This window comes from Megascapheus bottae, chromosome 2, assembly GCF_031878675.1.
Source record: "Megascapheus bottae isolate mThoBot1 chromosome 2, mThoBot2.hap1, whole genome shotgun sequence".
Classification (NCBI taxonomy): Eukaryota; Metazoa; Chordata; class Mammalia; order Rodentia; family Geomyidae; genus Megascapheus; species Megascapheus bottae.
In genome coordinates, this window is record NC_143510.1 from 43,721,746 (window position 1) to 43,748,199 (window position 26,454).

General features: G+C 38.9%; 1 protein-coding gene across 4 annotated transcripts in view; it reads right to left on the bottom strand.

The window, feature by feature from the left end:
* The window catches only part of Nell2 (neural EGFL like 2), a 372,707-nt gene that overhangs the window by 217,354 nt on the left and 128,899 nt on the right, over window positions 1-26,454 (bottom strand). For all 4 annotated transcript variants that reach the window (XM_090324484.1, XM_090324479.1, XM_090324493.1 and 1 more), the window contains 6 exons: window positions 25,617-25,790; window positions 25,430-25,526; window positions 22,083-22,155; window positions 21,825-21,907; window positions 19,854-19,982; window positions 15,706-15,808 (listed from right to left, as the gene is read on the bottom strand). In XM_090324484.1, the coding sequence (XP_090180610.1) occupies window positions 15,706-15,808; window positions 19,854-19,982; window positions 21,825-21,907; window positions 22,083-22,155; window positions 25,430-25,526; window positions 25,617-25,790 (659 nt within the window). The remainder of the gene's footprint in view (window positions 1-15,705; window positions 15,809-19,853; window positions 19,983-21,824; window positions 21,908-22,082; window positions 22,156-25,429; window positions 25,527-25,616; window positions 25,791-26,454) is intronic.

The window sequence follows — 26,454 nt, forward strand, 5'->3', positions numbered from 1 at the left end:
AAGAAAGCTCAGGGACCGTTCCCATCTCCTGAGTTCAAGCCCAAGAACTGGTATAAAACAATACATTATAAACATCTATGTAAACCTATACAAGGTCATATGCAATATAGACATATTGCCTTAAGTACGCTATATATAGGGTATAGATGCAATTGTGTGACTCTCTGGATATCTATCTAACTTACAGTTTAACGTAGAGAATATCAAGAAACTGGAACATAGGTTGTGCTTGGGGGTTTTGAGGTCAGGAGGAAATGGGCAGAAGAATGGAAAGAGGAAAGATGGGTAAATGCAGATATAATACTCAATGCACATATGTGAAAATGGCACTGGGTAACTTGCGGGGAGGGTTGGAGTTGGGAGAGATGTGGGGAATGATAGAAAGGGTGGCAGTGATCAAAAGGCACTGTACTCACAGACTGACCATTGGAACCATTTTGTACAATTACTTTTTAAGGATTATATATTTTTTAATCCTATTGGTGCTGGGTGCTGGTGGCTCACACCTATAATCTTAATTATTCAGGAGGCTAAGATTTGAGAATTGTAGTTCAGAGACAGTCAGGGCAGGAAAGTCTTTGAGACTCTTATGTCCAACAAACTACTTAAGAAAAATGTAAGTGGAGCTGAGGCTCCAGTGGTAGAGCATTAGTCTTAACCATAAAAACTCAGGGGAAATGCCCAGGCCCTGAGTTCGGGCCCCAAGACTGGCAAAACACACACACACACACACACACACACACACACACACACACACACACAATCTTATTGGCTCTTTTCCACAATATATCCACTTCTCATCACTCCCAACTAATGAAGTTACCATCTACTCTTCCTTGAAATGTACAATAGCAGACCTGCATAACCTAAAATTTAAAAAAGGAATGTGCTTCGATTATCCTGATAATAATTGAAACACATCCTCCCTCTCTAGCTGTGACTCAGGAGAAGGTTGCACACCTACAACCAGCCTCCACAAACAACAAGCACTGTCCAGGCAGCCTTTACACTCTAATTCCCTTGGCCTGCACATGGCATCCTTTCCTTTTCTATGAATCTAATATCATTTGTTCAGTCTATCTCCACCCAAACCAGGGATACTTCTCCTCATCTCCTTGCTTGTTGAATTACCTTTCAATTAGGTGGTGCTTTATCAATACTATCATATTGCAACACTGCAAAGTCTACTTGATGATGATCTGATTTTTGGTCCTTCTTTGGCCTCTCTCCCTCTCTTCACCCCTCTCTCTCTTTCTCTCTCTCTCTCTCTCTCTCTCTCTCTCTCTCTCTCTCTCTCTCTCTCTCTCTCTGTCTCTCTCTCTCTCTCTGTCTCTCTCTCTCTGTCTCTCTGTCTCTCTCTCTCTGTCTCTTTCTCTCCTCCTTCTCCCTCCCTCTCTCTGTCTCTGTCTCTCTGTCTCTCTCTCTGTCTCTCTCTCTGTCTGTCTCTCTCTCTGTCTCTGTCTGTCTGTCTGTCTGTCTGTCTCTCTCTCTCTCTCTCTCTCTCTCTCTCTCTCTCTCTCTCTCTCTCTCTCTCTCTCTTCATCTCCCTTTTCTCCCTCACTAATTTATTACATCCATAAGGACAATTAAGAATCTTCCTTTGACCACCACTGCATTCTCAATGTCTAATAGAGCCAAGCTCTCCCTCTCTCCTCCTTCTCTTCCTCTTTTTCCTTCCCTCCCTCCCTCATTTTCTCCTTGTCTTCCTTTCTTATTAGTTTATTAAGTCCACAAAGACAAAGAAGAGAAGTCTTTTTTTGATCACCATTTCATTCTCAATGTGTTCCAAAGCCCAATTTATAGGAAGTGACTAGTAACTATTTTTCAAATGGATGGAAATTATAGAAAAGAGCTACAATGATAAGACAGGTTCATCTTTATTATCCCACTCTACTATTTTTGATTTCGGCATGGAGTTTGAGCTCAGGGCCTAGCACTGTTCCTTAGCATTTTTTGATCAAGGTTCACACTCTAGAACCTGATCCAAACCTCCACTTCTGGCTTTTTGGTGGTTAATCAGAAATGAGACTTTTCTACGTGGGGTAGCTTTGAACTACAATCCTCATATCTCATCCTTCGGAGTAGCTAAGTTTACAAGCACAAGCCACCAACATCCACTTTGGAACTGTGGTTTGAAGAGGCACTAAATGATTAAATTAATCAATAAATAGATTAAATAAATCAACGAATGTCTGTCTTGTTAAATACCAGCCAAACCTTTTTCTTCTGAGATTCAGGGCCTCAGAAATGCTAAAAGTGAATTGCAGGCATAAACACAAATGAGAAATTTCGAAATCTACTTTTGTTATGAGCTGCCCTAATTGGTGAACAGGAAGGTTCACTTTTCTACTTGTTTAGAAGCAGGATGTGTACCCAACAGAATGATGTGGGAAACAAATGTGTCTTACATACAGCATTTATTTCTCTTCATCTAAGCATAATAAAAAAAATTAGCTTCCCAAATCTAATAATGGCAATTCAAGCAAAAAGAAATAAATAATAGTCTCTTGGCTTTTGTTTTCTCACACACTGATTCTATAATAAATAATGAAAGCCTGAAATTGGTTCAAAAGGCTTGAGTAGACTGCAAACAAAGTAAACAAAAACAAGAGACTATCCAACGCTGTCTACCCATATGTAATCTTAGCATCCTAAAGTATGTATTTGTATAGGTGACTTAGCCTCTCCTAAGGTCATTACCTGTGGACTAACCCAAGTGGGAAGGGCACAATTCTCAAAACAACGATTAGTGGGAGACTTTTAAGAAGTGAGAAAAAGAATTTAGACTATGGACACTGCACTAGCTTAGAGTTTTCTCAGATTGCTTTGTATTTGTTAATCTTATTGTTACAAGGTATATAATGAAAACCAAAGATGTCAGTGTATAAGGAAAGTAAGAACTTCAAGCTAAATAAGGAAAGTTTAATTTAACAGGGAGACAGCACATTCATCGTAGAAAAACATTCAGCATGGACTAAAAATGCTCTCTTCTTCTTTGCAAGATACCAAAAGGTCTGCAAGATCAGACAGGTGTGAATTATCCCATAAGCCTCAAGAAAGCAATCTCATCTAACAAAAATGAAAGGTACGAAATTAAAAAGGACAATTTCACATGATCACTGGTTTTCAAGAGTTCCAGTTAGAATTGGGAGCGTAACTCAGTGGAAGAGTATGTGCCTAGCATGCAGTGGAGAGGAAGGGGTGGGGGAGGGAGAGAAATCAGGAGGGAGGGAAGGAGGAAAGAAGGGAGAGAAAGGGAGGAAGGGAGGGATTTACCCAATTCCATTTCTAAAATCAGAAGTTATGGTGTCATGAAATGAGTCTCACCAATAGACCCTCAGCAGCTAAGTCTTTCCTAATGAAAGTGTGTTACATGTATCAGCATTATCTGGGAGCTGAGTAGACATGAAAACTCAAAGACCCCCATCCCAGCATCACCCCACCAGAATTTCCATTTTAATGAGATTCCCCAGAACAGTCAGAAACACTGAGATTCGTGGCATATGCTTACTTACAGATCTTACCACAGGGCATATCTCTCTACATTATCTACTGTGCTGGTGGACTGAATGCTTGTTTTCTTGCATTGCAAAGTACATGACACAGTGTAAACCATCTTGCTAACATGAAACAAAAATTAGTAGTAAGTGAGGGCTATTCTGAAGGCATTTTTAGAAATTACTTTATATCGACAACATAACTCAACTGTAAAGCAACCAACAACTCCCAGGGTCTAAGCCTTAATTCCTAAAATCCTTGTGTCCCCTATGACTTTGCCTAAACCTCAGAAACCAAGCAGCCAGGTCTTAGAGGAAAAACATCGCAGCAGCTGGAGGAAAACCCACTGCTGTTCAGAAACAAAATGTATGTTACATAGATCTTATATAATGTGATGTCATACATGCAGAATAAGAAGAAATGTAGCCTGGAGTGGGATTGTGCAATGACCAATCACCCTGGACTCATGCTCCAGAGCTGAATGAAGCCCCATTCACTCTGAAAAAGGCTTTTAAAGTAATTTCATGTCCTTTCCTATGTAATGCAGTAGTTAAATATGTTTGAATTGGGGGCCAGCTTTTGTATAAAAAGTAATGTTTCTAAATTGTACTCCATAAGAATCACCAACCAACTGAAAAAAAGAAAAGAGCGCATTCTTTTCTGTCCCCTCCTTATGTTAAATTCCTTAAACATTTTTTTTTCATATGCAGTTCTCAGTCTGTAATTATTCCATACAATCTGTATATTTTATACAATATGTACAGTCAAAAAGAGACTACATTTGGTCTTTAAGATAGTGAAAGTTCCTCACTACAGTGAAGATTATGACACAAAGACAGTCTGGGCAGTCTGGGCAGAAAAGTCTATGAGATTCTTACCACTCCAAGAAGCCAGAAGTGGATCTGTGGCTCAAGTGGTAGAACATCAGCCTTGAGTGTAAAAGCTAAGGGACAGCACCCCAGACCCTGAGTTCAGGCCTAGTATCACCACAACAAAAGAACGGGGGAGGGGGGAGATCAGGGGGAAAAACAGTGGATAGTCCCTTCCAGCTGCCTGGTTTCTAGTCCATTTAACTTTGTTATGCAATTGGTCTTCCTAAGTCACTAGTTAGGGCATAATTGCCTAAATCAACTTCTAAGATGCTGAAAACTGTGTGCATCTTATTTCTCCCTATTCTGCTTTTAGAAAGGCATTTTGTATAATCTCCATTGGGAAGAAAAACATGCTCATTTTTTAAAACAGTTACCTAACAACACTGCAGACAAGAAGCTGAACTATCTAAGTGTTTTTCTTCTGTCTTAAATTGAGTCTCGTATGAATGGGCCTAGATTATCATTCTTTAGTTTGGAATAAATCGGAATCCTCTTACTTGTTTCCAAGTCTTAATGCTAGTAGGAAAGATGAGCCCCTGAATTCCCCCCTCAGGTCCAGGTTTAGTCCCCTACACCATTAGACAGCTTCATTAAATATTATTATACAGATTCACATGAGGCTTTCTTCTGAAAGATTTTAGGCCATTTAAGCAAGGCCATTATATAGACAGAAGAATTCTTTTGAGAAGATGTAATGGGATGTGAAAAATAATAAAATCCACAAAATACATTTATTTGAGGATTCTAATAATGAAGAGAAATGACAATTGAGAGTGAACAACCAGAAACTAACTGCTCTCTATTATTTTTAAATATAATATGATTAAATAAGCACAGAGTAATGTCTCTGGATAACAGGGCAGTATCCCTTATTATTTCCTCTGGAAAACTATTTGTATTTTTTAAGCCACAAATTCAGTATATTCCTATGCCATCCACAGAATTTACTGAAGATACAGCATAGCAATTTATTTATTTATTTATTTATTTGTGTGCATGTGTGCACATGCGCTCATGCATCCATTTGCGCACATGCCAGTACTAAGGCTTTTTACTCAAGGCCTGTCACTTAACTCTTTGACTCAAGGCTAGCACTCTACTGTTTGAACCACAGCTCCATATGTGGTTTTTGAGGGTTAACTGGTGATAAGAGACTCACAGAGACTTTTCTGCCTGGTCTGGCTTTGAACTGAAATCCTCAGATCTCAGCTAGGATTACAGGTAGGAGTCATCAGCATTCAAATTCTAGGACAGCAATTACTTTTTAACAATAATTTCATGCGATTCATCAGACATTTTAACAATAATTTCATCAGACTTTTTAACAATAATTTCATCAGACTTTTTAACAATAATTTCATGCGATTCATCAGACATTTTCTTCTTGAGTAAATCAAGATAGTCTGGGCTTCTCAGTTGACACTCTCTACTCAAGACTCCTTGGAGAAAAAGCAAGTTCCATGTAAATACTACAAAATTTTTAAAAAGTGAGGGAAGACGTGGGTTGAGAGGAATGGGTGAGAATGTTGAAAGGGTTGGCAATGATCAAGATGCACTGTATTTACTGAATGGTGCTCCTTTGTACAACTACTTACAAATAATTTTTAAAATATTTGAAAAAAATATGGCCCCCAATGTCCTTTGTGTGCCTAGTGAGAGAGGTGTTGTTAGCCACATTCCCTTAGCACTGCCACCTTGCACTCCCTCACCCAAGAAAGGCAACTGCAGGACTGTATTTCTGTAGAATAATTTAGGAGCTGGCAATATTTACAATGCAATTTGCCCTGCTGACAAGGCAATATGAAAGTGCATCATGATTGAATACGAATGATATCCTGCAACATAGTTTTTCTCATTAGAAAAAAAACCCAAATAGCAAATTAGAAGTAAACAAGTATTTTTGAGGGAAATAATAAAATTATAATAAATATATAGTGAGTTAATAGGTCATAATTTTAATTGATACACATCATTTACTAAAAGAGCCAGGAATTATGCATCATTTACAATATATAGACAGTCAAGTTAGTAAATATATTCATTAAAAGGCATCTGAAAGCCGGGCACTGGTATTCTCACACCTGTAATTCTTAGGAGGATGAGATGTGAGGACCATGGTTCAGCCTGAGAGACTCATCTCCAATGAAGCATCAAGGAGCTGAAAGTAGAGCTGTGGTTCAAGTAGTAGAGCACTAGCCTTGAGTATCAAGAGGCTCAAAAGAGTTCAAGCCCCAGGACAAGTAAAAAAAAAAAAAAGTCATCTGAAAAGACGTGCAAGGACTGCAAAGTGAAGGAAAAAGAAAAGTGTCTTGTCTGCTTTACTTTCCATCTATATCCATGGTTTGAATATTCATTGCAAGGTGCGCATTGCTATCTAAAACATTAAAAACGGAATGATACAATGAAGCAACTGCCACTCCTGAAACTAGAGCACATGCACAGCAGCCATCATTGTGACATTGTTACCACACTCTGACTCCATACTGTCTCCCCTTCATGTCCCAGCTCTCTTAATTAACAGGAGATTTATTGTTATCTGAAGATCATTAAAATGTGTCATGTGGTATCTCACAGTCATTAATCTGAGACTTCATTGCTAATTGTGATTATTCTTATTTGTTAATATATTGCCAGTTCATTATTTTCCCACTGACTTGGGTCATTTATCCATTTATATAATACTTAAGAGGTGGCAGCAGGCGAAATGTTTTTTAAAGGAGTTTATGAAAAAATTATCAGCATAACTTTAACGATAATATTTGTGGAAACTACAAGATTATCTTGATGAAAGAGCTAATAAAACTTAGCTATTTGTTCTTTGTGAAAATATACCCCAGCAAAAGCTCATTATCTTAATAAAGAAACGATAATGGCATCTTGACTATTTTTACAAGTAGATTCAGAATTAGAAGAATGTTCTAATTCTTATGTTATTCCATAATATTTGTACCATTACTGGGGCTTGAACCCAGAGTGTCATGCTCTTGCTTAGCTTCTTCACTCAAGAATGGCACTCTACTATCTGAACCACAGTCCCACATTCTTATTCTATATGACTTTAAATACTAAATTAAATTAACTTTGATAGAAGACTGGATCCAGGAGCAGGCTGTACATGTGATATATAGTGATATCATTAGATTTTAGTTCATTCAGTTCTTGGCTGTGACGTAATAACCCAGAGAGTTTTTTTAAAAAGTCAAAAATATTCCTTCTGGCATGTTGAAAACAGAAGCTTCTTTTTAATCATAATTTACACCTTTGTCATGACTACCTAGTACCCCTCTCTCAGTACTGGTATTCTGGACATCTACCCTTGATAATGTCTATAGTGTTTCTATAATGTCAATTAATTAAAAATTGTGTTCACACATGCTTAGGATGCTTAAGAGAGCCATATATACGCTCCTGTTCCAGGCATTCCTGCAGAGACAATTATATTTATTGGGTATTTTGCTCCAACATTGCTTTACCTCAAAATGACCTAAACAAATTACATAAAGTATGCTTCCTCCCTTTAATTAAGAACAAAGATTAGCCAGGCAACCCACTGGATCAAGCTTGTAATCCTAGCTACACAGGAGGGTTTGAGAGCAGCCCAGGCAGGAAAGTCTGTGAAATTCTTATCTCCAATTAACCACCAAAAAGCTGGAAGTAGAGCTGTGGCTCAAGTGATAGAGTGCGAGCCTCGAGCAAAAACGCTAAGAGACAGAGCCTCTGGGCTCTGAGTCCAAGCCCCCAGTACTAACACACAAACATGCACACAAAATGAACAAAAAGGTTTATGGTGAATTATATTCCACTGATGGTTATTCTAAAATCTCCATTTTTATTAGATTTTCATCCCTTCTTATTTTTTTAAAAAACTCCCCAATTATTTGAATGACAATCATGTAATGCCCCTCTCCCTTTGCTATTCATTTTAAAGGGATGGAATCATCCATATTAGTGGATACAGAAAATAATTAAGCTTCACAAACTCTCATCTCCTATAAAGACTATGAAAACTGCTCTGTGAAAGAATACATAAGAGAACATTTCTGAGACCAGTCCATAAATACAGATATTCCATGAAGTCACTGACAGCACACACACGCACATATGAATTTTGTCCCCTAATATTGCAAGGGCTAAGCACCTCTCGCAATGGTGTGGTGCAATGTGGGATTCAAATCTATATAAACAGTAATATAGATCATCTCTACAAGTATCTAATACATGATCATGATAAATATTTTGGTTTATGTATTTACTATATTTGTATCTTTTTAGAGTATTTTATTTCATATTTACTTAAAGCAAAACAGGGCACTGGCGGCACATACCTGCTGCAATCCTAGTTATTCAGAGGCAAAAATCAGAGAATCTCAAATCAGAGATAGCCCAAGTAGGAAAGTCCATGAGACTCTTATCTCCAATTAACCCTCAAAAGGCAAGAAGAGGAGCTATGGCTCAAATGAGAGAGCTCAAGCCTTGAGCAAAATACTATAGGACAGAACCCAGGCCCTAAATGCAAGTCCTAGTAAAAACACTAAAAGAAATACAGAAAGACAGACAGACAGAAAGGAAGGAAGGATGGAGGGAGGGAGGGGAGGGAAGGAGGGAGGGAGAGAGGGAGGGAGGGAAGAAAGGAAGGAAGGAAGGAAGGAAGGAAGGAAGGAAGGAAGGAAGGAAGGAAGGAAGGAAGGAAGGGAGAGAGGAAGGAAGGAAGGGAGAGAAAGAGAGAAAAAAGAAAGGAAGGAAGGAAGAAAGGAAGGAAGGAAGGAAGGAAGGAAGGAAGGAAGGAAGGAAGGAAAGAAAGAAACAAACAAACAAACAAAGAAAGAAAGAAAAGAGAAAATTCAATGTAAAATAGTAAGCTGTGCTACATTGGCCTCAGTTTCATACCAATCATTTAGCTCATCTCTGGGTTGCATCATTTTCTCTTATACTACCACCTGGGCCCCAGAACAGTAGGCAATATTTGCGTATCTATTTGCATGTCACATAGTCTAGACCTGTAGGCTTTACAGTATTTGCATATCTATTTGCGTAATATACAGACTAGATCTATTATAGCCTAAGCCATTTAGGCATGCACAAATAAGCTCAATCTTCTGATGTTCAACCAAGGTCAAAATCACCTACCAGTGCATTTCTCATTATGTGATGCAAGACTGTACATAAAAAGGTGCTATCTTAATTAATTATCTGTGAATTACAAACCTAATCTACAGTACAATGTTCTGTACTAACATCATTTATAAGACTAGCTAAAATTAAAAGGGCCAGAAATGCCAATGGTGAGTGTGAAAAAGATGCAATGTTCCTAAACTGACGGTGAAATAAGAATCTAGTACAGCCAACTTGGGAAACTAATGAAAATAGTCTTTCTAGAGATTAATATTGCTTTCTCCTAGAAACCAAACAATCTCATACTCCTCAGAAATACAAGCATACGTAAGCCCAAAAGCCATGTAAGGGATGTTTATAGAAATACTATTCAAATAGCCAAAACGTGAGCATCACCTTATTGCCCTTCAGCAAGGCACTGAATTGTGTAACCTTAACCAACCAAAGAGAACAGCAAGCAGCATACACAAATGCTGTGCCCCAAACCGAAATGTGTGATAGGAAAGATCTGTGTCTGCCTGGACCTCACAAACAGCATGCTTAGGAGAAGCAGCCAAATGCATAGAAATACATCTAATATATGAAGATTAGTTCTGGGTACCAACCCTGACCAAGGATGCATCCCCACAATGTTCTTTATTTTTGTTGGTGGTGTTTAGTGTGGGCACTGGGGACTCCAAGCCTGGGTGCTATCCTTTGAGCCTTTCCTTTGCTCTTCAGCCACAGCTCCACTTCCAGCTTTTTGCTGGTTCATGGGAAAAAAGAGTCTCATGGACATTTGTGCTGGGTCTGGCTTCAAACCATGATCCTCAGATCTCAGCTTCCTGAGTGGCTAGGATTAAGTGTGAGCCACCAACACTCGGCTATATCCACAATGTTGAAGAAGAGAATGGTCTTGGGAAAAGGAAAATCATATGTCAGAACAATGATAGAAAATAAAATTGCTTTCCACTATAAACTAACTGTTGGAATTAGGAATACCCAAGTCCCTGGCTTCATTATCTTACTTCCCAAAAGCAAAAGCGCAATTTCCAAGCTCCTTTTAGGTCTTGTATGACATTAAGATCTAGGATTCAATGAGATTGTTTCCATGGTTTTATTTTGTTACTCAATAAAAACATGAATGATTTTTAAATAAAAATAATTAAGATAGCTAACATCATTCTCAGTACTTTGCATTTACTATTTCTTTACTACCTATACAAATGCTATGAAGTAGATGGTGATTATCTGTGCTTTTCAGATAAGGTACTTGAGGCTCTGAGAGGTTTAGTGATTTGACCAAGTCTGCATAGCTAAGTGAGATGTGGATGTAGAATTTATACCCAGGCAATCTGACTTGAGACAAACAGACATAACTACTCAGGATATAAACTAACTGTTGATTTTTTTTTGTGAGTCATAGGGCTTGAACTCTGGGCCTGGGTGCTGTTTCTGAGAGGATATAAACTTATTATAGCACCTCTGTTTTATCTAAACTAAGAAAGCTTCTCACATTAAGCTTAAAACAAATTTACATCTCATCAACACAGAACATACCAAAATGCAATCTATTCTGTACTGAAACTCTAATTTCATTCAATGAAAATAATAATGGCTTTAATTTTTTCATATAAACCTCTGCTCTCTGAGAAGACACAACTTTACCATTGCTGATAGAAAAGCATCAACTAATTTCGATTATCACATTCCTATCTCTTCTTTCTAGTGATACAGGGGAAATGTGAAAGTTTTCTAAATAGTCTCTTTTTAAAAAAAATCCTAGCAGCCATCACATTTGCTTCTCAGATTTCCTATTTTTCATGAAACACCTTTTTTTTTTTGAGGGGGAGGGATGAATGAGAGCTCTGGGGACAAGCCAGAATCTACCATCCACTGAAAGAAAATAAGTCAAAACCCTGAATATTTCCAAATGTCCCCTAATTTCTGGGACATTTAGTAATTTTCTGTGTCCTAGAACTTGTCCTATTATTTATAGAAATGCTCTGTGTTTTTAACATAGGTCAAGTTTTATATAATTGTCTTGACTCCTTCCATTTCAGACTTAAAGTCACTAAAAATATTGATACTTCTCCATTTCTGAGGTCATTTTGAAATTGTGTCACTGAGTCCTGTAGTGTTTAATGGTTGAAGAGCCTAACACAGAAATAGAGAATGTGAAGCCAGTAGCTAACAGGAGAAAAAAATAATAAGAACTAAAACATAAGAACAACGACAACACAGGAAATGCTGGTTAACTCACAATTCTATGTACACTTTACTGGGATAAAGAACAGCTTCACTGAGCTTCGCTGTTAGTCAATACTAGTTGATTACCTAGATTAACTACAGGAGAAAGTCTGCATTCTTGTGTGTGGGTGTGTGTGTGTGTGTGTGTGTGTGTGTGTGTACTGTGAGTGTGCATGTGCGTGTGGATATGTATGTACTGATTCTGTAGCTTGAACTCATGATCTTGCAAGCTTGCTTGGCTTTTTCACTCAAGTTTGATGTTCTACCACTTGCCACAGCACGACATCTGTTTTCTTGCTGGTTAGTTGGAGTGCAAATAAGACTCTTAGATTAACCTGCCCTGACTAGATTCAACCCCTCTCTCAGATCTCAGCCTCCTGAATAGCTAGGATTGGTCTGAGGCATCAGTGCATGGCACAAAGTAGGTGCTGACCTGTACACTTGCAGGGATCGCCCGAGGACACAAGATATGCCTTCTAGCATGCAGAAGCAAGATGACCTCCTAGGTTCAAGAGTACTATTCTTTAATGATTTGCCCTTTGTGTTTCTGACCTCAGATATGGTCCTCTCTATTTAATTCCAACTCAGAGGGAGGGGCATGAAAGACACTTCTTCCAGACAATGGCTTGTGACTATTCACATAAAGAAAGGGACAGGCTCATTGCTCAGTGACTCTTTTCCAGCATAACACACATTTTGCTATTCACTGATGTTTATTTTCAGATCAAGGGCTGGAGTTGAAGCAATGGCTACAAAAGAGTTGGCAAGGAATACAGCAAACAGAACTGAGGAAGAGGCCTAAACACAGGATATAACGAACACTAGCAAATCACTTGTCACATTTACTTGTTAAACAGTTAATTTTAATCGTAGCACTGTAATGCTTAACGGTCAGTGACACAGATCTATATATAGTCTCAGCATGCTGACAGCTGAGGCAAGAGAGTCACAAGTTCAAGATCAGCTTGGGGAACAATGTACATTAGAAGACAGCTTGGGCTATATAGTGAGACCCTGTCCCAGGGGAAAAAAAGAAAAGAAAGGAAAGGAAAAGAAGGAGAAGGGGAAGGGGAAGGGGAAGGAAAGGAAAGGAAATCTAGAAGTTCAAAACAAAACACTCAACCAAAGCACTCATAAACCTACTATTTTCCATGACACTTTATCTGACATGCTTGGACATAAGCAAACAATAAAGACACTCATCTTTATTACTTCTTAGCCACATAAAATAAGACAGTCAAATGTGTGAATTTGGCTCTTATTTTCAGTAATGTTATGGTTTGCTTACATATTAATCAAGCTTTCACTATTTTATATGAAGCAAACACAGTCAGTTTCCCATCATCAACATCCAAGTCTAAGAATATTCTGCATTAATGAATCTCAAAATATTTTATCTTTTTGTTAAATCTATGTGTGTGCTTGTTGGGAAGATTTCAAGTATTAGTATGATTTCAGTGGCAGCTTACAATTGGTAAGCGAGACACAGAAAAATCGGAATCAAATTCCATCACTCGTGACTAATGCATGCATCATGCACAACAGGCCATTATTTCCTTCAGCCTGTGTCTAATAAAAATGTAACCACTTATGTAAATGTCTTATTCACTAGAATTAAGGAGGGAAAAGAAGAAAAGAAGTTAAAACAAACTGCAAGTTGGTGATTCACACCTGTAATCCTATCAACTGAGGAGGCTGAGATCTGAGGATCCTGATGCAAAGGCAGCACAGGCAGGAAAATCTGTGAGGCTCTTATCTCTAGATAACCACCAAAAAGCCAGAAGTGAAACTGTGGTTCAAGTGGTAGAATGACACCCTTCCTGAAAAAGCTAAGTATACAGTTCCTGAGTTCAAGTCACAGTGTTGGCACTAAATAAACAAATAAATTAAAAAAGACACAAAACCAATCCACAAAAAGGTTAAAATGGTTTATATATATACATATATAATGTATTTTATATAAATATATATGACTTTTCCTATTTTATTATGGATATATATTTCTCCTGCCTCCTACTCCAAACACCTACAAAGAAACCTATAGGTCATCACTGTAAGTTTCTGGTTATTAAGAAAACTCTTCCCCCAAAAATTCAGTCTATTTCTCACCAAAGAAATTAGCTAGTGATGTGCAAAACCCATTGTTTTCCCATCTCCTGTTTCCCACAGTCTCTCTGACTTAAGCTAATATACTTTCCTGAAATGGATTGGCTTCAGTGTAAAGCTTAAGAGAATTAAATAGAAATGAGTTCCTGAGGGGGTCAAATCAATGGACTCTGAAGCCACTTCCTGAGTCTCCTCTGATGACTGGCACTCGGCAGTAGCCACACATGTACATGAGCACGCTGTTGCTACCCATCAGTGTACAGAGGCCAAGAAGGGAGGCATACCTGACACCCAGCAAAGCACCTGTCAGTGCCCTGCTCCTCCTCCTACCCCTCCAGTGCACCCTGTCTTTGTCACTGCCTCTTCCCTCTTTATAGTTCTGTCCATACAAATACACAACTCTAAATACTCTGCAAGCTTGATAACAACTCAGTGTTCTTACTGACCCTTTTAAATAAAATGAGTAAAAGGGTTAAAGGACCCTTTTTAACATGGATTTAAGTGCTCTTTTTATTTTTGGTGCCAGTACTGGTACTTGAACTCGAGACTTGGATGCTGTTCTTAGCTTTTGTATTCACATCTAATACTCTACAACTTGAACCACAGCTCTACTTTCAACTTCTTGATAGGTAATTGAAAATATTAGTCTCATGAGCTTTCCTACCTAAGCTGGCTTCCAACAGGGATTCTCAGATCTCAGCCTCTTGATTAGCTAGGATTTCAGGCATGAGCCACTGGTGCCCCATTAAGTGGTATGTTTTGAAGTCTAAGTCTCATGAATGAACTGCTTTCTGTTACTGAAGGATCTAGGACCATGTGAAGATAGCTATATATGATTCTAAGAGCATTTTCTGATACCTGGGGTAAACTGCAAACAATCTGAGGTCATAGGTAGAACAGCTACCTCCTAGCCAGCACCGTGGCCTAGTGGTAGAGTAATTGCCTAGCATGCACAAAGCGCTGGGTTCAATTCCTTGGTACCCATACACAGAAAAAGCCAGAAGTGGTGCTGTGGATCAAGTAGTAGAGCGAAAACCTAGAGAAAGCTCAAGGACAGTGCCCAGGCCCTGAGTTCAAACCCCGGTACTGGAAAATCAACAAAAAAAAAGAGAAAACAAAAGCCTCCTCCTCACCCATAAATAAGGACCAGTTATTTTCTCTGGGTCAAGGTCCTGACCCAATGCACACAAACCGACCCCACTGATAATGTGGATCTGCATTACTCATACAGTTTGAGCAGTGTATCAGCTACTTTCTCTGTTACAGTGGCTATGTATGGACTCCTCTCTATGTACCTGGTATCTCTGTTAAGCACAGTTCAAGTGCAATAGGAAAAATACCTTCCAGGAAGTTTCTTCAACTTGCATCACTACACAGAAAAGATTCTGCCAACAAAAGGGAAAAAATGTCTTACAGAAACACAGGGAGGAAAAAAAAATTTTAAATGTTCAAAGACTGGCCGCACTGGTGGCTCATGCCTGTTCTCGTAGATACTCAGAAGGCTGAGACTGAGGCTCTCAGGTAGAAGCCAGATCAGGGCATGAGACTCTTCTCTCCAGTCAATCACGTAAGCCAGTAAGCGTTTTGATTTTTTTTCGTTAGTTTGTGTTGCAGCAAGGAAGTTGGGCTTTTGTCAGAGTTGAACTCATACCATGACTATCCTCCCGCTGCTCCCCAAGTAGCTGGGATTACAGTTGTGTCCCACCATGCTCAGCCTGCTGGGATATTGATAACTTTTTCCTAGGTTAGCCTTCTATCTCCAAAGTAGGCTAAGAGCCAACAGACCCTATGTACTATTTCCATCATTTCAACCAAAATGAATGGACTAAGCATTCCTAAATACAGCTTTATTTTACCAAAAAATATTCATCAGAAAATTGACACTCACATTTGCATTCCTTACAGCACTTGCCGTCCACATAGGCAAGGGCCGACTTCAGGGGACAGTCAGGAGCCGGGCAGATCAGAGTTTCACACTGAATGGTTCCATTCTGAAAGAGCAAGTGATAGTTGAAGAACTGTACAAGTGAGACTCCAGTAATTGTCAAGGAATTTTAAGTGCACGTCTTAACGTTTTGACCTCTTCTCATAAAATACCTAAATCCTATGATTGTCTTTTTCACACAGCATTACTTCTCTTACAGACCCATGATAATACAAATCGAGTTCTAATGTAGCTGGGGATTGGTTTCCACAACTGATCGTAACCAAGCTGCGGTCCTCACCTCCTGTCGTGGACATGGACATGAGTGGAAGGAAGGATGCAATCAGATGAAGCTATCTCTCAGGATAGCCAGCTGTGCCTACACCACTCATATAATAAGCATCAACCAAGGAGGAAGGGCTGCTGCTGTCCTGGAAATTCTAGGTTCAAGACCACAGTCCTCCTATGGACATTTCAGCTTGGTAAGGTTCTGCAACAGGACCAGGATACTAATTCCCCCATTGTAGGCAGACCTGCACGAATTTAATCCTTAAGGGTCACGTGAAGCTGCCACTTGGGCTTCCCATTTATATTGACACATAGTGCCCACCCTATATTTTACTTAAGTAGACTTTTGGTTCCTGTTTAATAATCTTGGGAAGACTTCACCATATATGTGAAGAGTAATAATTTGGGTAAGATTACATTACTTTCTTAATTTGAGGGTATGTGCTTGCCAGTATTCCCTGCCTTAGGGGTGTTTTGCTCTAGGCTGGAGCTCAATCATTCGAGCCATAGCTCTACCTGCAGATTTTTTGCTGGTTAACTGAGATAAGAATCTCATGGACTTTCCTTCCCATGTACTTCATGGACTGCAAAGTACAATTTTCAGATTTCAGCCTCCTGAGTAGCTAGGATTTATAGGTATGAGCCACTGGCATCTGGTTATTACTTCATTTTTTCAAAGGTTAATTCACATAGATCTCTGACTGCTTTATATTAAGCAAGAAGTTTAGGAAGAATTTAAAAGCTGAAAATCAAACCCTTTTTGAACTTCTTTTGAAATTGAATTCACAGTTTTGCCAAAAAAAATAATAATGCTCTACTGATGACATGATTCTGCTTTTAAAGAATCCTATAGACTCCACTCCCAAGTTGCTTGAGCTGATTCGAAACTTTGGCACGGTAGCAGGGTATAAAATTAAACCTCAAAAATCAACTGCCAACAATGAGAGGAATGAGGCAACAATCAGGAAAGCAACTCCTTTTGCAACAGCGTCAAAGAAAATAAAGTACCTAGGAATTAACTTAACTAAGAATGTAAAGGACCTTTTTGATGAAAACTTTAAAACCCTGGAAAAGGATATTAGAGCAGAACTGAGGAAATGGAAAAACTTCCCATGCTCCTGAATTAGAAGAATTAACATCATGAAAATGGCAATCTTGCCAAGGGCTATCTACAAATACAACAAAATACCCATCAATATCCCAATGTCATTGCTGTATAGCAAAAACAGTTCTTAGCAGAAAGAACAGAGCAGGAGGAATTTCAATACCAAACTAGATTCTATTTCAGAGCTATATATAGTAACCAAAACAGCTTGGTATTGGCACAAGAACAGGCCTGAGGAACAATGGAATAGAACTGAAGACCCAGAAATCAACCCATAGACCTATGGCTACCTAATCTTTGATAATGGAGCCAAAAAAATAGAATGGAAGAGAGATAGCCTCTTCAACAAGTGGTGCTGGAAGAACAGGTTATGCACCTGTAGAAAACTAAAGCTGGATCCTGCTATGTCACCCTGTACTAGGATTAACTCCAAATGGACCTAGAGGTAAAAGCAGATACCCTGGAAACTTTACAAGAAGAAATCGGAGATATATTAGGTCCCCTTGGCACAGGTCAAAACTTTCTTAATAAGGACCCAGAAACACAACAAAACAAAGAAAGTCTGGATCAGCGGGACTGCATTAAACTACAGATCTTCTGTATGGCAAAGGACATAGCTGACAAACTAAATAGAAAGCCCAAAGAGTGGGAGAAGATCTTCATTAACCATATAATAGACAAAGGCCTCATATATCGAAAATATATCTACAGCTAAAAAAAATTGAATGATTCCAAAACTAATCTTCAAAAAAACAATCATCCCATTAAAAGATGGGCCAGGGGGCCAGGGGTTTGGTCTAGTGGTAGAGTGCTTGCCTAGAATGCAGGAAGGCCCAGGTTCAATTCCTTGGTACCACATACATAGGAAAAAGCTGGAAGTGGTGCTGTGGCTCAAGGGGTAGACCTCTATCCTTGAGAAAAGTCCAAGGACAGTGCTCAGGCCCTGACTTCAAGCACCACAACTGGCAAAAAAGAAAATAAAGTTGGGCCAAAGACTTAGAGTCTTCTCTGAAGAAGGCTATAGACACGTGAAGAAATGTTCAACATCTCTGGCCATAAAAGAAAGGCAAATCAGGGGCTGGGAGTTTTGCCTAGTGGTTAGAAGACCCAGGTTCGATTCCTTGGTACCATATACATAGAAAAAAGCTGGAAGTGGTGCTGAGGCTCAAGTGGTACGGCTCTAGCCTTGAGAAAGTCCAAGGACAGTGCTCCGGCCCTGAGCTCAAGCCCAGGACTGGAAAACAAAAAAAAAAGGCAAATCAAAACAACTCTAAGATTTCACCTCACTCCAGTTAGAATGGCCATTATCAAGAAATCCAATAACAACAGATGCTGGCAGGGATGTAGACAGGAGGGATCACTACTACGCTGTTGGTGGGAGTGCAAACTCATTCAACCACCATGGAAAGCAGTACGGCAGTTCCTCAAAAGACTAAACATAGAACTCCCCTATGACCCAGCAATTCCACTACTTGGCATTTACCCAATCGTCCAGAAACAAGGACATAGTAAATCCACTAGCACAATGATGTTCATTGAAGCACTATTTACCATAGCAAAGATATGGAACCAACCCAGATGCCCTTCAGTTGATGGGTGGATCAACAAGATGTGGTATTTATACACAATGGAATTCTATCCTCTGTCAGAAAGAACGGGATTGCCTCATTTGTAAGGAAATGGAAAGACTTGGAAAAAAATTATATTAAGTGAAGTAGACAGACCCAATGGAAATTAGGCTCAATGGTTTCCTTCATTTGTAATAATTAGTACAAACCTTGGACTCTCCTAGCAGAGGATTACAGTAGCTCAAAACCTAGATACACAAGACCACCATATATACATATATGATGAGGCTAAATGAAAGGACCTCCAGGATATGGAAACAAGAGCCATATAATGTGTGATTGTTGTTCTTAATATACTATGTTATTTCTCATCTCTTTTGTTGTTATTCTCATATTTTTACAGTATCTTACTTTGTTTCTGGTATATTGTATATATGATATTTGTTTATTTGAAATAGGAAAGGGAAAGGGGAAAAACAAGATGACAGGAGAGGGTAGGAGAAGAAAAATGGGGACAAAAATATAAGAAGGGGTGTCAATGTGTGTGAAGTAATGCACCTTCTATCTAGTGAATATAACTGTAACCTATTAATTACAATTTTAAAAAGAAAAAGATAATGCACTACAATATTCTACTTCATTAATTAAACAAGTCATATTTATTTAAAGTGTATGATTTATATTCCAATTCTGTTTAGAAAATTCTTTGAGATTATTTTACTTATTTGAAATCCAATACTTGTGTATTTTGCTCAATCTGGCCCCAACAGTTAATGTTATATATAATTAATTCCATGCATTTCACTGTAATGCATTAATAAAACCATGAGAAGAAAATCCCTTCAAATGTTATGGGCTACAGGGAAGAATCCTTTGGGATTCACATTACCAACTTAATTTGAATTGCTAACTTCCTGTGTGTACCAATAAACTTTAAACTTTATAACATTTCAAAGCCATAATCATCTTTAACAGCTTGAAAGTGTTCTTAATAATGCAATACACAGTTCTTTAGATGTGACCAGGTTGGCTGGCACTTTAGCATTGTGTCTAGAGGAAATGGGTCTTAAAATTTTCATGATGACATTGTTTTAATACATTTTTAAAGAGCAGGGACACATCTGAGTTCTGAACACAAATGGAAGCCATACCAGGCAAGTACAGTTCTTGCAGCCGTCTGTCCAGGACTGGAATTCTCGGTAGGTGGTTCCTTTCATGGTACAAGTCCTCTCACAGTAGCACTGATCCAGTCTATTCATTCGCTGTTCAGCTCGAGACAGCTGGGGCACAAAAGAAGGGTTTATATAGTTCACCATCACAGCGCTACAGAAATACTAAAACACTCTAGCAGGCAGCTCAGTGTTGTTTTCCCTCAAAGTACAGCTATTGTGTGGTTGTACCCATCAACCACTTGATACAAAGAAATTTAGACCTCTTAAGTGTTTTATTATTATTACAAGATATCTTTCCCCCTCCCATTCTTTGTGGGTCATGGGGCTTGAAATCAGCCTGGGCATTGTCCGTGGGCCTGGGCTCTGTCCCTGAGCTCTTCAGCTCAAAGCTACCACCCTACCCTTGAGCCAAGCCCCACTTCCCATTTTCTAGAAGTTAACTGGAGATAAGAGTCTCATGTCCCTTGGTTATCTCATATTGTTACAGTATTTCACTTTGTTATCTGATATATTGGAAATATGCGTATTTGGTTATTTGAAATTGGATAGGGAAGGGGGTAAAACCAGGGTGGGGGGAAGGGAAATGGGGACCAAGACATGAGAAAGGGTATCAATGTATGTGAAATAATGCACCTTCTATCTGGCGAATATAATGTAACCCTTCTATTAATTACAATAAAAAATTTTTAAAAAGAGTCTTATGGACCTTTTTAGTACTCAGGCTGGCTTTGAACTGTGATCCTCAGATAACAGTCTCCTGAGTAGCTAGGATATCTCCCCTTTTTGTGGAAAATTTGTTCCTGGCCTCTAAAACATAAATCATAATCTACGAAGTACAAATAATGATGGCTATAACCATCACCAGTTGTTATGAGTAAATGTAATCCTCTTTTTAGAAAAGAATTTTCCTTCATCATTTTGTGAAAAAGTTTTCTCCCTGCCTCTTAAACAACAATCCTAATTTACAGAACACAAAGGCTATCTCAAAATGATCACCCACGATGCACAAGAGCGACTTAAAAAATTATGGGGATCATGAAGGAAAGGGTGACATTGATCAAGATACGTGTTACATGGAACTGAAACCCCTAAGTACAATTGCTAAAAGATCATTTAAAAATACTTAATATGCTTCCTCATGTGAAATAAAGTAACATTTAGGATTTATATGGCATAAGTAACAAACCATGAACTATACAACAGAACCAGAGGGTAATCCATAACTATTGTGTAATTAAAAATATGGTGAAATGGCTACCACTCTTTATATATGCCTAAAATACCTGTGAGCAAACCTATGACTAGAACATACTGCTAGAAATCACAGGTGGAAGAAGTTTCTAGACACAATTATCATGCCCACATTTTTTTTACTGTCTTCTGACCTCTGCACTCATCATCAACAGCTAAACAGAAACAAATAATAACATAAACAAAACTAAACAATAAGTCCTGCTGTAGGAAGCAGTGTATAAAGCAGCTAATCTGTTTCATTGCTGATGTACCCAATCATTGGTTGCACAGATGGCTGGGGCCTGAATATTTGTCTTTTCCTACAGCAAAGATTTCGTGTCTTAGTGAACACTGTGGTATATAAGATGTCTCCAGGTACCAAGTTCATGGCTTCACAGTAACTATTAGGAGCTAGGCAATGGTGGCTCACAGCCATCATCCAAATGACATAGGAGATGGACAACACATAAGAATTTTGGTCCAAAACCAAGGCAGGAAAGTTCTCGAGATTCTTATCACCAATGAAGCAGCACGAAGACAAAGTAGAGTTGTGACTCAAGTGGCAGATTATCAGCCTTCAGTCCAAAGCTAAGAAACAACACCGAAGTTCTGAGTTCAAGCCTCAGTAGAAACACAAAAGAAAGTTTAATAAAGAAGTGTTAGGAAGCACAAGAATGTTTGAGTTCTCTTATGGAATTTCTGAGGATAGCGTCTCACCTTCGCTGATGTTTTCGCTAGTATATCCTGCAGCTCCATGATTTTCTGCACAAGCCCGTGGAAATCATTGCAAGTTGGACAGGCTGGAATGAGCAAACACAGCATTGATTGCATTGTACTTATAAGGGGGTTGAGGTGATTAAGTCTGAGCTGACCAATTCTGGGTGAACTCCCATTTCAAACTGATGTTCTGAACAAAATGAAACAAGAAGCATGGCTTTTTATCACAACACACAGTGCAAGAATGAACAGACTTACTGCGGTTAAGATCTGGGCACTGAGCAATGAATCCTTGGGGCATGACAAGCAATTGCACATCTTGCATTACACCCTGTACATGAAAAATAAAATTTAGAAGATATACTATTTTCATTTAACCAAATTACTTTCCATAGTCAAATTTGTGAAGGGTAGATGCACCAAAACCCTGAGGATGATATCTTGTTGAATATATTACTTCTACATCAAACCAAGGGAAGAAAATTCATCTGGAAAAAGATGATTACCCATGTTGTCTCTTACTGATAATATTTTTAGCTTTAAGATTAAATGTCAAGATATAATTAAGTGGCCATAGTCCTGTTATTTTTGAGAAGTTAATTTCAGCTGGTCGCAGAAGTAGAGTTTGAAAATGACCTTTAAGAATGAACTTGAAAATTACTTTGGACTTTCAGCAGGAATTGCAACTATTTTAAATTAACTAATGCTTACAAAGAAAGGGATAGGAAAACTGAGTCATGAAAGCAAGGTTTGTATGAATAATTCTTACTTTCCAGTGAGATTAATTAAAGCTAATTTTTCAATTCAACAAAGACAATATACTTATTCAACAGCAGTAGCAAGACTGGATGAGTGAAGAGCTCAAGTAATACAGAAAACTTAGCATGAGTGTGTGTGTGTGTGTGTGTTGGTATTATGGCTGAAGCTCAAGGTTTGAGCACTGTCCCTGAGCTGTATTCAATCTAGGCTTTTCATTTGAGCTATACTTCCATTTTGGCTTTCTAGTGGTTAACTGGAGATAAGAGTCTCACTGACATTCCTGCCCTTGCTAGCTTTAAACAGCAATTCTCAGCTCTTAGGCTTCTGAGTAGCTAAAATTACAAGCATGGGCCACTGGCACGTGGCTAGCATTTTTTTTTTGGTGGGTCCTGAGGCTTGAACTCTGGGCCTGGGTGCAGTCCCTCAGTTCTTCAGCTCAAGGTTACCGCCCTACCCCTGAGCCACAGCCCCACTTCGCATTTTCTCATAATTAATTAAGAGTCTCACATTTTTTAGTGCACAGGCTGTCTTTGAACCTCACTCCTCAGATCTCGGCCCCTAAATAGCTAGGATTACAAGTGTGAGCTACCACGCCCAGCTTTTGGCTAGCATTTTTGCAACACCAGCTGCAATGACCCACAGAAGACTTCATAAGTTTATAAACAAAATTTACAAGCAGTCTTAGCCATCAAAATATAACTAACTTGCAGCTTGCTGGGTGTTTTTTTAAAGCAAAGATCAGTGGTAACTCAGCAAAGAGCTCCCAGGCACACCCATATACCAAATCCCTTCTTCCCGCATCAATTTTATGTACTTCTTTTTAAAAATTCTTTAATGTAACTTAATTGGTCCACAAAGCTGACACCTAGGGCCTTGCATTTGCTAGGCAAAGGCTTTTCGACTAAGCATATGTAGTTTCTTTAATTGATATTTCATTTTATCTCTCTGAAAAAAATGCAAACAGAATGTTTAATAATGGGGGTGACAATACCAACATGTTATGAAGACAATTGTGAGTTTACTGATAAAAAGTTATAGGTACATCTTCTTCATGCTAAATCTGATGTAACCAAACATATCAACATGAACAACAACTATTTGTGTATGTGGTATGGAAATTACTGGATCTGTTTGGGATGAATATGTAACTTAGATATAAAAATTCTGTCACTTGAAAGCAGCAACATGAAAATGAGAATACTTGGTACACCTGTATAAGGAGTCTGTGTCTTGCGCAACTGTCACATACCATTACCAGCTTATAATAAAGATAGTCCCTAGACAGGGACACAAGATTGATGCTGAAGGCTAGTCTTGAGTTCCATAGGAAAGAGTATCACAATTAAATACAGGAAAGTGTAGAACTCACAGCACACATGGCCATTTCTTCCAGAGAGAGAGACCTGTTTAGGATTTGTAACCATGCAATCAGTTCTTTCCCTACTACCCACCCGGATTTGAGAAAATTACTTTCTGAATATGTTGATGTATATAAAAAGGAGAAGAAAGGAACCCTACATTAATAATTAGTCATTAATACTAGCAGTGATTAATATTTGCAAGGCTAGAGATTTGATGGAATAATATATTTAAAGCATTTGGTTGCTGGGTGCCAGTGGTTTACGCCAGTAATCCTGGCTACTCAGGTTGAGATCTGAGGATCCCAGTTCAAAGCCAGTCCAGGAAGGAAAATCTGTGAGACTTTTCCTCTCCAGTTAACCACCACTAGTAGAGTACTAGTCTTGAGCAAAATATGCTCAGAGGCCAGGAGTGTTGCATAGTGGTAGAGTACTTGTGCTTGCCTAGCATGCATGAAGCCCTAGGTTTGATTCCTTGGCTTGGTACCACATACACAGAAAAAGCCAGAAGTGGTGCTGTGGTTCAAGTGGTAGAACACTAGCCTTGAGAAAGCTCTAAGAACTGACAATAAATAAAATAAAATTATAAAAGCTCAGGGACAACATCCAGTTCATGATTTCAAGCCTTCCAATACTTTCAGACACACACACACCACAGAGAGAGAGAGAGAGAGAGAGAGAGAGAGAGAGAGAGAGAGAGAGAGAGAGAGAGAGAGAGGAGAGAAAACACTTGGTTTCCAAGAAATAACATTTAAGAAAGTTGTAAAAGTACCCTGATAAAATTATAAGCTTCACTTAAAACACATTTTTACATTGTCTGCCTGCTCTACCATGAAATTTATGAATCAGAGATCGATTCTATCATTCTCTGACTCAGAACCACTCCTGCAAACAGTGCTGCAGCCACAGAGGGGGGGAGGGGGCAGATAGCAAACATCTAGACTTTACTTATTTGTCCATCAAACTGGAAAGCTACTGGATATCTTCTGATCTTTCCCAATGATGGATTTCTATGACAGTTCTAAATACACAAGGAAATAGTGAATGCTTTCTCTGGGGACAGACTCGTCCAAACGTATATCTTTCTCCACTTTTGGAATACAATGAAACCATGAAAAATAAGGAATACTGAAAAGCTTCAAATCCTCAGTCATTAATGTCCCTATAAATTAATCGCTAAAGGTTATATTTTAGTGATGGAGAATGTATTTCTATGTTAACATTTAGATTTTTATTGCTTAGCATGCGTAATCTCAAGAATGTCATGGTAATTGTCCCACTAGGCTGTGACTGGGGTGTTTAAAGATCAAGCTTACTGGAGAAGTTATTTCACCTGATAAACATCAGTATCGACAAAGAAAAATAGAAAGCAAGCCAAAATAGACACAAACTGAATTTTCCAGGCCATGAAAAGTGCAATGTACTTTTCTCTGTCCATTAAAAGCATTTGCATTTACACTGCATGCTCAGACTCACTCCAAGTGATACCTTAAAATATCCATGAGCGTTATTCCTCTGCCCCAACCAAAATGTCGTGCCCAGAGGCAAATCCGTGGAGGGCTTTTCTACCACTCGCTCATAAATTCTGCAAAAAGAGAACCAGCAGAGAAGGACTGTGAGCAGACAGTCATTTTCTAGAAACATCCATCTCCAGGAATGGGACTGTTCCACTTACTTATTGCAATCGATGTGTAAAATCAAATGGGAGGCACTGATGGCTAGGGAGAGCTTGTGCCACTTGTCATCTGCCAGAATGTAAGGAAACACCTCCGTGTGGGGCCGGCGGCCACCCGAGCGGTAGTGTAGTCTCACTTCATTGCGATGGCCGCTGCTTTCCAGCTCCAGATACCTGCAAGAGAAGAGTAGCATGGACCCAGTCCGAAATGAAGCTCAACAAAGACAGGGGTGACCTCTGTCTTTTCTCACTCCTCACATGGGGAATAGGTGGACCTTGCATCTGTCAGACCATATGGAGTTTAAATCATTACACAGTGATTGTATGCACAGACATACACATATGGAAATATCACAAGGTACTACATAAGTACATATAATGTTTATGTTTTATGTAATCCTGATATGATAGTTATGCTGGGCACTGGTGGCTCACGTCTATAATCCTAGCTACGCAGGAGGCTGAGATCTGAAGCTCATGGCTCAAATCCAGCCAGGCAGGAAAGTTCATCAGACTCTTGTATCCAACTAACCACCAGAAAACTGGAAGTAGAGTTGTGGCTCAAGTAGTATAGCACTAATATTAAGCAAAAGGAGCTCAAGGACAGTTCTCTGGCCCTGAGTTCAAGCCACATGACTGACAAAAGAAAATTAATCAATCAATGTGAAATTATGCAGGTGCAAGAAGTTCTGCTATGCTATTTGCACAGTGAGATGATTACCAATGCCAAAAGATTACTATATGCACCAAAAGAAGAAAGGATCTTTTTCTTTTTTCTCTTCGGTGAGTGCCTATACTGAGTCTAGAACTCACAGCCTAGATGCTGTCCCTTTAGCTT